Below are 13,283 nucleotides of genomic sequence, written 5' to 3'. Positions count from 1 at the left end.
CTCCCAATCTGTTATGTGACGATTTAATCTTCAAGCAAATGTTTTAAATGAGTCATTAAAGCTGCAAAATTAATATTAGTCATATCCAGGGTATGTAAACTTTTCACAGGCACTGTTTATACTGTTGTAGGAGTGACTGTGTTGGTTCTATCCAAATGAAACAGAAAGACAAGTTTTAGTTGAACTCGTGTGCATGTGTACAACAAGACAACTGAAGATAAAACCTTCAGTATTAGAAATCATTGAGGTACCAATAAACCATAACATCTAAACTTTAGATGTTATGGTTTATTGGTACCTCAAGTAAAACAAGGCCCAAGGTTCCACAAACTAGGCTTTAGATTCTAAAGCCTAGTTTGTGGAACCTTGGGCCTTGTTTTACTTGCACAAAAGCAAAAAGATGCTATCAGACTTAAAGATTAAGTTAGATTGCTCTTATTTAAAATTATTGTCAAGTAAATAAATTACCTCTCTGTTTACCTGTCTTTTCATTTTTTATTCTTTATTTTTTGCAGTAGATTTCGTCTTCGGCGAAAGAGAGACCCCTGCTGGTCGTTTGTAGGTAAACGTCCAAGACGCATTTCCGTTTCCGGTGTAAACAAGCGGGTTTAACGGGGAAATCAAAAACTGTTGTTGTATTGGCGATTTGTTTCTTACCGGTTCAAATGTTTTCGAACATAATGCCTGAAGTGCGAAGTGAAGACAGCGTGGTTCGCTACTACTGCACTGCTGGCAATGGCATGGAGCCGTTTTTAGTCGACGAGCTGAAGAGAAAGCTGTCTGCTCAAGACGTGAGTGTTAGCATTTCTAATGCTACAAACATTCATGACAGCAGCTGACATGTCCGCTGGGTGTAATGCTAGTTTGTTAGGAGACTATTATAAAAGTTATAACAGCGAATTTATTTTAGCTATAAAATGTATTTTTGAAATTTGACCCAAATGTGAGTTTACAACCTCACAGTGTTATTCGGATTTATTTATCCGTCTTACATCCTGGTTATTGTTGTTATCATATATGGCAACTCAATGGAATCCAGTATTTAAACCCAACCCAAACACTTACCCTGATCACAACCATTACCAGTAATGGGGCTTAGCAAAATTGTAATCCTATGCTAACCATAACCAAAACCAAATTCACACCATAGCTGTAAACCTTAACCAGAACTGCAAAAAAGAAACGGGGCAAAAACATTCAATTTTGGTCTCCTAAAACCAAAGCTCATTTTCTACATTTTGCTCTTCCAAAAAGGGAAGATTTATTGAGGTCCTGACCGAAATTCTCTCCCCTTAGCTTTGTATTTCTGCAGTTCCTCTAGTCTAGAGTTACCATGGTGACTAATTTACATACAAGTCCATTTGTTAAATAGTGACTTATGAAAACCAGTGGATTTCCCACTTGTCAGATTTTTGTCAAGCATCATCCATTAAGTTGCGAATTTGAAATGCTGCTTTATTCATTTCTGCATCGTGTTCTAGTTCATTATTGTACTCTACCTTGTTAGCATGTCATAAAATGCGTAGAACTTTGTCATTGCAGTGTGAGAAAGGGTCACTATTCGAAATGTAATTCAGCTTGAATTACAATGAGTGTTGGGTGACTAGGAATGAGTTTCAAATATTCTCAAATGTAAAGGCTACCCATGTTTTCATTTTTGGACTCCAGGTTTATCAGATTCCTGGAAAGGTGTTGTTCAGCTCCTCTGCAACAATCCACAGAGTCTGTGACCTAAAAGCTGCAGAGAGACTTTTCCTTCTGTTGAAGCAAGACTCTCCTGTGAGGATCTCCACACACACCAGTCCAGGTACCAACCAGGCCCCAAAACAAGAGGAAAACCTGTACACATGTTGCGTTTGTATCTTCAGTAAAGCTATTTTGCTCATTCCTAGCTAAAACTGCGTCTGTGCTGCAGTCCAGACTGTTGGGTGACAGGTGTCAGTGGATCAGTGCTGTAAGGACGTGGAGTCGCCTGCAGGGGGAGCTGGCAGCAAGCAGAAACGCAGTCACAGCAAGCACTACCCAGAGGAACAGAGAGAAGGGGAGAGGGTGTGAAAAGCAAAGTGGTGAGGGGGAGAAGTGTCTCCAAGAGTCCAGGAAACGCAGACGTGAGTTTACGTCTGAGGAGAGCGATGAGAAGAGACGGAGAGGTAGAGAAGAGAGCGCAAGACTTTCACCGGACCTGGAAAAAGCGGATGATGTCAGTGAACCGATGAAGGTGTGTGCTGATTATTCAAAAATCAAACTGGAGCAAAATGTGGAAAGCTGCAGCAAGAACACGGATGACTTGGGAAAAGACGCTCCTCTGGGAAGCGTGGAGAATGGTACGTACAGTTATACTTTTATGAATGCATCGCTTTGTCAAATCACGGCTATAAAGTGATGACTTCTGGGTGATGAGAAACAAACCATATTTGCTCTTTTTTCCCCCAGTTTCTTTTAGGATTAACTGTAAATGCAGTGGAAAGCTGCATAGATGCATCAGTGCGCAGGTAAAAAAAAAAATCCTTCTTAGTGAGATTTTTAATCTTTGTGTTTTATTCATGGATTAAAACAATACAGTATATATAGTCTGGCTGTGACCTTGAGGGGGGTCACAAATACAGTAAATATCACTGAAATAATATATCATTGAATATAATAATATTAATATCCAATATCTGCACTAATATCTCAAATGAAACTGGGCATTTTTTATTACTCCTAAATGAAAGGTATCTCTATTAGGTGATGGTAATGTTACTATTTTATGATCTGTAGGAGGTTAGCAGAGTGATGGGGATGGGTCTGAGTCGTCTGCTTGGATGGAAAGCTGACCTGAAGAACCCTAAGCTGGAGGTGAACCTTGTTTTTAAAAGATTTTTTGCACATCTATTGTGTGTATTGAATTAATAATATTTCCTACAAATGGGTCGTTTCTGCAGATAAACGTCTATCTGAATGATGATTACTGCCTGCTGGGAATTCCACTGACCAGGTTGCTGCCAAATACAGTTTTGTAGATTTAGAATCTGCTTAATTAGAATTATTAATAACAATAGACTAAATTTGAATTGTTTCTTACTGTTTTGATATGTGACAGTCTTTTAATGTCTTTCAGGCTTCCTCTGGCTAACCGGAGTTACCTTAAAACCGCGGGGCTGAGGTCTACTGTAGCCTGGGCCATGGCTTCGCTGGCTCACATAGAGGTGTGAAGACACACACCTAGAGGGAACGGTCACTACTGCTCCCTGTTCTCTCCACTTACGGATAATAGCTCAAACCCTTAGACTCATATTTGTCAAAGATTTTGTTTCCGATCTATTCTTGAAATTGAACCAAACATCACAGTTAATCACAATTAGTTAATTATTAAAGGAGGATTCAGTTTGATTTTTGAAGGTCCAGGTTGGCCTCGATAGCTCTTTTTCCATATAATGAGAAAAATTAGCATTAGTATATTCAAGGGAGGATGTTGCACGATGCAAAAGCAAGTTTTGTTGGCTTTGTTGGTTTTAACAAGCATAATTATGCAATACTGACGGTAAGCTGTTGTTGTACTCTTTAAAAGCGCCGTGTCTCTATCCCAGCCAGGTTCCTGTGTAGTCGATCCAATGTGTGGAGTGGGAACCATCTTAATTGAAGCTGCAAAAGAGCACATGGTAACAACACCAGCCTGTTTAATTTATAGAAGATAAAGCCTCCGATAGATGTTTGTTTCTTCTGTGTTTGGCTTGGTTTGTGCCAATTCAAAGAAATCTGTCTGATAAGTTGCCATTGTAGCTAAAAACAAAAAATGGTCTTGTAATAACTGTTGAAATGACGACTGTCTGCCACTTGGTTCCTAAGTCTGCCTGTTTCTTGGGTGTGGATATTGATGACGGCCAGCTACAGAAGGCGGATGAGAATGTGGTATTTGCAGAGCTTCAAAGCAGAGTACACCTTCTGAAAGCGTCGTCCACGGGTAGGAAAATCACCGGATTATTCCAGTGAATGAAACGTCACACCTCTCACATACCATGTAAGCCGCACTTGCCCACCATTGTGACAGAATTGACATGAATGTGACTCGGATACTGCAGCAGCTAAAAATAACATCAGTTACTCTCGTGCACTGTGGAAATGCTTTTACCCGCCTCGGAATTGCTGATTCTTGAAATAAAGATGCCTGACCTACCGTCTGATTTTTGGGTAATAATTATCTTTCCATTTAGGGAAGAAATGGAAAGAAGATAGAAATGTAATGAAAAAGTAACATACCCAGTCATGATGCAGCAGAACGCTGTGAATTTCACCCCATTATCATTGGTATGCATACACTGATGTGTCAAAATTTCTAGACAGAATCTCCATAAGTTTGTCATGCTTTGACGCATTTAGCATTTGTATTTTAATATACCAATATACATGGGGAGATGCAATAGTGTGATCCATCTTAAAGTCTTAGTATCCAGAGAGACAACAGGAGTACTTTAGACATGGAGCAATTCTAACGATTTAGAGGTCAATGGGGACACTCTTTTGGTAAAGAATAATTGATTAGGTAGACAAATGTATGAGCAAATATAGACTCAAAAAAACATTTTAAAATGCACATAGTCTGTGATTTTCGACAACATGAGGCGTTAAAAATCAAGTAAAATCTTCCAGTTTGATTAATTCAGTATTCACTCGGCTTAATTTTTAAGAAAACTAACTTTAATTTGGTTCTTCCTTGATCAATAAATTAAGAAATAACATAATTCTGGTCAAGTAATGCGTAAAGATAGACATTGTTTTGTAATCTACGGAGCATCTTTTAGAAATTTAACTTGTCCTTCGTTTCTGTGTGGCCGTAGTTGTGTCTCTTGTATGGGAATCTTTCTCTAGAAGTGGAGTGTGATTCCTGTTTCGTGTATGTAATTACCTCACTGCCCAATTTTCTTCTTCTTCTTCTTTGTGCGAACAGCGTTGCCTCTGCCCAGTGCCAGTGTTGACGCCGTTGTTTGTGATTTGCCATTCGGCAGGAAGTTTAGCACCAGAACAAATATGGCTGAGAACCTTCCGGTCATCCTCAGTGAGATGGAGAGGTTTGTTTTCTTTGTTAGTAAAACGTTTTTGGTGAATAGGAAGAAAAAAAAAGTTTTTTTGCTTTTTTTGTTTTACATTTTATAGTTGTTTTGTGTTATGTAGAATTCCTTACATGTGAGTCACGTAACGCTCTTTAAAACATTTTGATGTGGCAATCAGATTTAAGTAAACATGGAAAGACGAGGTTTTAGTTGTCATTAATTCCAGATGTGTTTGTTTTTCTAGAGTACTCCGTGTTGGTGGGACCCTGGTGGTGCTCCTGAGTCCTCAGCTGTCTTGCCTCCTGAAGAAACTTCTATCGCAAACAAACTGTGGTCCAAAATGCAACGAGGAAGCAGAGCCACAAACCGGGATAAAAAGCTGCCTCGTTTCATCCTCAGAGCAGCACAATTTGCAAATTACATCCTCATCCTCCCAGGAAGCTTTGACTTTTTCATCTCTGAGACACCAAGCAACCCTCAGAGTTAGCTTAGGGGTGATAGACGGACTCATCCACAAATATATCAAAACACTTGATTAGTATTGATTGAAATAACATTTGGAATATTTCAATGTCCTGTGTCATATCATGGCAAAATGTGCTCTTGTTGAAATGCTGCATTTTTGTATTGTGGATGTAGAAATAAAAGTTACTACTTGTCTAAATTGCTTTGAATTTCACAAATGCAAGAACTTTAAACGTTGGACTATAAGCCCTCTTTCAGCATGCTTTTATTATATTATTTAATACTTCTGAAAATGCTAATCTTACAAAATTTAAATATTTGTAGTTTTCCATAAAATGAGTGTGTAGTGTTCTCTTTTTTATTTTTTAAAAGCTAACATATATCAGTGTTTTTAGATGTTTATCATTAAAGAAATTCTACAGATCAGAAGTTAACTTTGGTAAAGAATAATTTGGATAATTTTCTTGTTTCTCTTCTCCAGCTTATCAATCAATCAAATTTTATTTGTATAGCACGTTTCAGCAGCAAGGCATTTCAAAGTGCTTTACATTATATTAAACACAGAAACACAATGCAACATTAGAACCAACAATCAAAACACGACATTAAGTCAGGTTCCATCAATAAATTTGTAATTGATTACATTTCAAATACAATTTTAAACAGATGGGTTTTTAGTTGAGATTTAAAAGAAGTCAGTGTTTCAGCTGTTTTACAGTTTTCTGGAAGTTTGCTCCAAATTTGTGGTGCATAGATGCTGAAAGCTGCTTCTCCTCGTTTGGTTCTGGTTCTAGTTCTTATATGATTATACAGTGTAGAAAGAGGGAGTACAAAGTCTACTTTGAAAAAGCATTTTAAAATCCTGAAAATAACTTTTTTGTTGTTGTTTTTTTCAAGGCATTGGAGACATTTTTAGAAGAAATGTTATATGTTGTGTTTCTAGATCTTTGCCAATTTAAGAAATTGCAAAAGACCGTGTTCCCTCTTTACTTTAAAGAAAAATACTCTGCACTATTTTTCATTTATTTATTTTACTATTAAATATGGTGCGTTCGAACATCGTCAAATCCAAAGCAATTGGGCTCACTCTAATGTTGAACTTTGCTTTCTCTAAGAAAAATGATAAAACTGGAAAGTTTTTGGTGCCGTAACTGACTGAGCTGAAGCACATTTCTGCCATCTGCCACTAAGAAGCTCTGCTTAGCCCAGTTTTACACTTGAGGCACCAGACCAGGCAACACACAGCTTAGTGATTTAATTCATTTCCTTTTCCCTTAGATTCAGGCGCCGCTAAGGGAGAAGGAAATGAATTCTTTCAATTCGTCCCTGCACCAGATTGCAAAACAATTTCACTGTGAAATTTGTGAAATCAATAACAGAATTAAATACAAAGAGGTTATCTTTCTTCTCTGGCATGATATGAATATCTGCTAAATGTAAAAAATATATATATATATATTCTGAATTTCCTAAAAGTTTAATTTCTACATTTTGTCAAAGGTACAGGGTCATTTTTGCTCTTGAAGTTCATCACCCTAATCTCCTTTTGACAAACATCATGGAAAGGCTATGCCAGGATATCCACTGCGCATGCTCGAAGCGCAGTGGAAGCCATGTTGGAGCTACATTGGATTCGGGCTGGGATTTTTTGACGCCGTATGTTTTTCTTAAAAGAAAACCAGTTTTCGTACTTTTGTCGGGGTTCGTCAGCCGGGCGCGATTGTAAACGATGAACTCCAGTGTCGACCTGTCCAGGCGGAATCCGCAGGAGGATTTTGAGCTGATCCAGCGGATAGGAAGCGGCACATACGGAGATGTATACAAGGTACAAAAAAAAAAAAAAAAACTGCAGGGAGGGAGCATTGAACTGAGTTCCATTATCGGACACAGCCTTCAGAGACGTTATGTTCACTTTTTCTTCCTTCCGTTGGTAACTATGTAGCACTAAGCAAGTCTTTTAGTCCTGAGTTATTTGTTTCCCTTGCTACGTTAAGAGCATGTTTTTGTTTGAACTACTACAGGTGGGGAATTTTTCCTCCGAGCTATTCATATCCATGATTCCATTGTCGGACACAAGATTACGTCTTGTTGATATGTGTGCGCTCTGTTGTTGTTCTTTTTGGTCCACAATTTTCCAACAGTATGAATTTTTTTAGGGTTGGCATACAGTTTTCTTCTCAAAGCAAAACAAGCGCACGCCCCGACGAGACAGAATTATTTATGCTAGCTGTAATGGTGGTTGTTTACTTCTTGGTGGGACGTTTTTAGCTAGCTGTCCGACAACGGGTGCAGGTAACCCTAATAGCATACAGAAGCTAGCCAGGAGCTTGACTGTTTCGTTGAAACGTTATTCAAATAGCTTTTGATATTTCTCTCTCTTTTTTTTTAATGTCTTCAAACACGAACCCTCTTGTTTTAATCGTAACACGGCATAAATGTTGCCTGGTTTCACCCTGACAGGAACTGACAGCTCTCCGCTTGGGCCAAGTACTTTTACCAAAGTCGGTGCCTATGAAGATATATTTATTTATCTTTACTCGTGGTTTTGACATACTGTATATACGTTTGCTAGACACAATCATCCAGGAACCTGAGAGCTAATTTCTGTTTGGGCCGTCTTCCCTGTAGCGCAGGGGCTGTTTAGTTTGGGGCTTGACTTTTTCCAGGCCCTGCGTTGGAAGCAGTCTGGGATTCAAACTGGGATTCAGTTCCGGAGCAGATTCCTAAGACGCCATGGAGCAGGCTCCATCAAAACCACATCAACGACTAGCTGTGGTAGCAGTCGTATAAAACAAGCAAGTAACCATACCATAGAAGAAGTGTTTGGTCCAAATCTACATGATCTCTCGTAACGTCATGGGAATTCTGCCAGAAACGGCAAATGGATGCAGTCATGCAGAATAAAGTTGGTACACCTCCATGTTTTTGAAGCTTACTGCAGTCAGACACCATGTCATCCTTGTAACTGGAAAATCAATCGAAATATTTTACAAATTCAAACTGGGAACTAAAATGATTTAGTTTGGAGACCCATGTTAACTCCAGAGCGTGTTATTGGACAGATCAGCTCTAATAAGAGATTGGCTTGCCAGATAAACAAAGTCTCTTCGTTTTTCTGTCATTTGCGTAGAATGCAATCAAATGCAGCAAAACGACAAACAGTTCTGCATCTGACCTTGTGACAACTGACAGATGAAACCTCAACCCTTAAGTGACCACTGACTGAATAAAGTCTGATCCGTGCTATCGCCACTATTTCTAATTTTGAGTGATTTCAGTCATTCCGATTTGCACAGATTGTGCAACATTTCTAGCTGCTTGTTTTGTGTTCCTTTGCCCTTGTGGCTTTTAATTTGTCAGTCATGGCAGGGTGAGGCATTTGGCTGACTATATATTCAGGAAACATCTTGACAGTACAAGATGATGTTGGCTCTCTGATGTTGGAAATTGGAATATTTTTCAGCTCAGCCTTTATCAATTTCTGACGTGTAAGAAATTGGTCAGTATGACCCTATGGACACACTCTCTGGGGTTTGTTTTGCGTATTGTAAGCTGCCCCACTGCAGCTAATCTTGTTTGTTTCTAATTAAAGTTCAGTATCTTTGCCTCGCTTGATGCTGATAAGTCTGACTGAATACCTTCAGTGGGAGACTGGGCTGCGTCTGGGGCTGAGATGTCTGCCAAACCAGTGACAAACACCTAGAGGTGCAACTAATCAATTATTCTATCGATTATTCAGACGTTTAGTCGATTAATCAGATAAAAAATGGCGCATTTTGCAGATTTGTCGTCAAACCAGTTAAACCTTTTTTTTAACAGGATGCAAATAAACAAAGAATTCATTTTTTAAATAAGAAAATAAACATTTTATTGCCTAAAATTCAATAACTTAGCATTCCTTTAGTGTATGTTTCATCATTTGTTGATTGATTAATTTTTGCATTAACTGATAAGCGGATATCAAAAAGTGCTTAATTGGAGATTTTGTTTTGTAGAGAATTTGAACGATTTGAAGCTAAAACTATGCTACTTAAAGGAGTTCTGGGTAAAACATATTTTCAGAAAAAGTTGTTTTTTGGGGGGTTTTTTTCATCTTAAATACAAAATGTACAGTTTTGGCTTAATTACTGCTCTGAATGTGTTCTTACAGCAAATGGCCTTTTTTGAGTCTGTAGGCTCTGTGTGTTAACAATTAGTCAGCCACTGAATTAGTTGACGATTATTGTTCAATAATTGATTAATCTTGCGTAATCGATTAATCTTAATAAATCCCATTAATCATTCCAGCCCTACAAACACAAGACTTGTTATGTTGCATGGACTCTGCTGGCATGCCTTGGGTTCACATTGAAAACAAATGGTTTGCTGCGGATCAGAGCTCCAACCTGAAACTGCTGGATTAAAGGATGTGCTGCGAGCACCGGGCCATTTTGGTAAGCCTCGTCGATGCCTATATTTGGTTCTACCACTGCGTGAAAAAGTGAGGCTCGGATAGGAATGTTTGAGCAGGAAACAAAGCATGAACTCCGCTAGCTTGTTTTCTCCTCGGTTCGTAGCTAGGCCTCTCCTTCTGTGTTAGTGACTGAGGAGGGGGGATTGGCCGATGCAGGCGACAGACCAGCATATCACATCTTTGATCCTCTGAAGAATTTGCCCTTAGGGAACCAGTCGTGCCTAATTCGTATGCTTCTTTCAGTGTTGGCCGTTTTTTTTTTTCTTCCTCTTTTAAACACTGGTTTTATTTGACTGGGGAAACTATAGAGACTGTAGATTTCAGTCAGGTGACCGATTTTGAAATACTGATCAGTCATTAAATTAGTGCTATGTATAAGTCTAAAAACTCAGTAGACTTAAACTACAGTAAATTACGCACCTCTTGTCTTTAGATTTAAAGTTGTTAAGACCCACATAGGTCACTTACCCATGACATTCCAGACGGTGCAGTGTCTGCTTTTTGACGGATATTTTTCACCAAGTATGATACAAAACAAAGTTGCCTATAGTCTTAATTAAGCTACATTCCTGCTGCATTCTTGATTATGGCTGCAACTAACATTTTAGCAATCGATTACTCTGACTGGCAACTGAGGGAAACAACTGCCACATTTCTAGACCTGTCACAATAGCAGATTTTGCTGGACAATAAATTGTCCCAGAAGTTATTGTGATATATGATTGTTGTTTTGAAACCACATTTAAGTATTATGTTGATAATTGCATAATAATGCAAGCTTGTGCTCTCAAAATACAATGAACTTTAATTTTTTAAGTGGAAGATATTTTAAATATTCAAAATAAACACAACAATAAATAAAACACAAATAAAAAACACAACCGAAACTATACATAAAATGGATTATAAAGTCTCTGTAAACAAGTGGAGTTCTGAACATATTAACAGATTTATAGGCAAAGTTGTTTTTTTTATCTTCATTTCATTTTCATAAATATATATATATCATTCATTCAACAAATGGCCTTTTTTGGTCTGTGTATGATAGTGAACAATTAATTGATAACTAAATTATTGATATTTCAGTAGTCGATTTATCACGATTAATACAACTAATGCGATTAACCACTACAGCCCTACTCCTGATATCAATATTTTCATACTGACCAATTTGATTAATTCTTTCTTATTTTAGCTATTTTACCCTCTGTTCTGATATGACTCTTCGATAATTTAGCACATATTTTATGTCGGTGGGGTTCCGGTTATTGGGGTGCAGAGAAAGCTTACAGAAAATGTTTCTCTGCTTCACCACCAGCTAAGTAGCTTGCTTTGAACGTCACAAACTTGAACAATTTTTGTTTCAGCTACTTACCACTCAGCTTTTCACCTGAACCGAAAGCCATGTGAGATTATTCGAGCACAGTGGGTGCCACAGTCGGCATGAATTATGAAGATCTTTGCAGAGGATGACAAAAATGTCATGCTCAAAACAAGCAAAAAGTTCTATTCCCAGTTTTAGTCATCTGCAATGTGAGTGTGGCCCACTGCCTTTTTACCACAATAACTGAAGTTTGCTGCATTAAATCAGTGACATGAAGATAAAAACCTGACAATGATGAGCCTGGCGTTCAGTCACCGCTGCTAAAGCTGCCATATTTACTGATTTGTCACTTTTATTTGGCTGGAGGAGAGAAACCGCTTTTTCACTTTTTTCAGAGTGCCACATTCTCACTCAGAGTGCCTGAAAAACGGCTTAAATAAAGACAAGTATCAGCTTGACGTGTTGCTGTGAATCCATGATAACTTGCTTCAGTGGCGTTGCTTTGATATCTGCCTTTACTTGTTGTGCCGCAGAAGAGTTGAGATCAAATATTTACCTCCGCGCTGAAGTTGTCTTCATCCTCTTTGGGTGAAAATGTCGCGGGTTCAGAGATGGGAAGCAAGGTGGTGATTAATTAATAAGTTTGTCCTAGAAGCAATATGCGTTCGAGAAAAGCGTCTATCTTAGTTTATTTTGCAGAAGCCGCATTCTAATCCTTGCTGAGTCATTTTTACCCCGTGGCCTGCCCCTTAGAAATCTCATCCAGTCTACATGATCAATGGTGGCATGCAGCAACCTGTTGCGGTTGCAAAAATTACTCTTCAAATCCTATTAAAACCCTACGAGCAAAATTTAAGATCGGGCTGGCTTTGTTTTTAGAAATCTGTCTTGTCATGTAAGTAACAATTGTTGAAACGTTTTTTTTTTGGTTTTCTCTGTAAACTATGGGAATCCTGTTCTAAATGTGGCCAGACCTCACCGTGGATATGCATGTGGCACAGCTTGGCAGTCGTGCTGCAGGAATTCAGGAATCTGTGCTTCCTCCCGTCCTTTTGTGCACGCTTGTTCGTCTCCTATTGTTTCACGCTGTTCTGACGGAGGAAGACGTTAGGGCCAAAGAGCTGTTGTGCGACACGCACGCACGCAGAACGAAACGATTGTACGAATACATGCACAGCCACACCGACACAGATGGCTGCAGAGTCACAGTCGAAGCCGCTGCTCTGAAGCTATCCTGTTTTGTCACAGTTCCTCCTCTTGTTTGCTCGTTCGTGTAGATACACAGGCGTCAGCTGGTATGAAGGAAGCCTCTGTGTGAAAGTAGGGTCACTCTAATCAGTTCTGAACATGTAGGCCTCATTTTGATGGTTGTGTTTCTGTTCTACTGATAAAATTAATTACTTTCGCATTCAACAATCCTTTTATTTATCCAAAAGAGAAAATCTTCGAAGAGTCATGGTGGCTGGTATTTTACTGTGGGCAATAGGGATCTCCGGTAGCAGACAGTCTTTTGAGCGAATCTGAAGAGGCCTCTTTAGGTTTACCACATCAACATGTCCTGGATGACATCATGAATCTCTGTGAAAGAGATGGAGTTGAGGGTGATGGTCAGTCTGTAAAGAAAGTTGCGATTTCAAACATTTGTGCAAATTCAGTCATTGCTTGCAAATTTTGCGCGGACTTGCGATTTTCACCAATCATTGCAGCTTCACCTCAAATCTGACCAGTCACCTTGGTGATTTCATTCTTTTCTGGCCAGTCATTGCATCTCCGCTGAGTTTTGACCAATGCCCTTAGCCTCCTTGACTTTAACCTCCTGTTTCATGACTAGTCTATAAAAGCATGTGTGACGCAAAGCAATATTGGCCTCAAAAATGATTTTGAGATGTGCCACAGGACTTACTTATGCTGTTTCAATAAGCATGGGCATAACTGTCGCAGGTTACTCTTGGGACATGTGCCCCACACTTCACATATCTGTGCTCTCTGACTTCTGTATTTTCTTCAGCTA

The 13,283-nt window shown here is 38.9% G+C and overlaps 2 protein-coding genes across 9 annotated transcripts in view; both read left to right on the top strand.

Annotated features, from left to right (window-relative positions):
- The first annotated feature begins 566 nt into the window (after positions 1 to 566).
- On the top strand, positions 567 to 5,728 carry thumpd2 (THUMP domain containing 2). Its single transcript, XM_028007818.1, has 11 exons — positions 567 to 791; positions 1,669 to 1,807; positions 1,893 to 2,324; positions 2,434 to 2,492; positions 2,761 to 2,838; positions 2,925 to 2,977; positions 3,101 to 3,188; positions 3,570 to 3,641; positions 3,829 to 3,943; positions 4,928 to 5,048; positions 5,275 to 5,728. The coding sequence occupies exons 1-11, from the start codon at positions 666 to 668 to the stop codon at positions 5,567 to 5,569; spliced, it is 1,578 nt and encodes a 525-aa protein (XP_027863619.1). The 5' UTR covers positions 567 to 665; the 3' UTR covers positions 5,570 to 5,728.
- Positions 5,729 to 7,085: 1,357 nt separating this feature from the next.
- LOC114138308 (mitogen-activated protein kinase kinase kinase kinase 3) overlaps positions 7,086 to 13,283 on the top strand; it is a 52,266-nt gene continuing 46,068 nt past the window's right edge. For 6 of the 8 annotated variants that reach the window (XM_028007499.1, XM_028007497.1, XM_028007498.1 and 3 more), the window contains exon 1: positions 7,086 to 7,320. In XM_028007499.1, the coding sequence (XP_027863300.1) occupies positions 7,225 to 7,320 (96 nt within the window). In that variant the 5' untranslated portion in view covers positions 7,086 to 7,224. The remainder of the gene's footprint in view (positions 7,321 to 13,283) is intronic. The other 2 variants (XM_028007502.1, XM_028007501.1) reach the window with 1 other exon arrangement.

The sequence above is a fragment of the Xiphophorus couchianus genome, chromosome 22, assembly GCF_001444195.1.
Source record: "Xiphophorus couchianus chromosome 22, X_couchianus-1.0, whole genome shotgun sequence".
NCBI lineage: Eukaryota > Metazoa > Chordata > Actinopteri > Cyprinodontiformes > Poeciliidae > Xiphophorus > Xiphophorus couchianus.
Note: the sequence above shows the minus strand (reverse complement) of the source record. Positions and strands in the feature narration are given on the sequence as shown.

What these genes read in the sequence shown, in the direction of transcription:
- thumpd2 (XM_028007818.1), top strand. Translation starts at nt 666, where the DNA reads ATGTTTTCGAACATAATGCCTGAAGTGCGAAGTGAAGACAGCGTGGTT. An exon ending in AAGCTGCAAAAGAGCACATG is followed by an intron (nt 3,642 to 3,828) that starts GTAACAACACCA and finishes TTGGTTCCTAAG; the next exon opens with TCTGCCTGTTTCTTGGGTGT. An exon ending in TCTGAAAGCGTCGTCCACGG is followed by an intron (nt 3,944 to 4,927) that starts GTAGGAAAATCA and finishes TTGTGCGAACAG; the next exon opens with CGTTGCCTCTGCCCAGTGCC.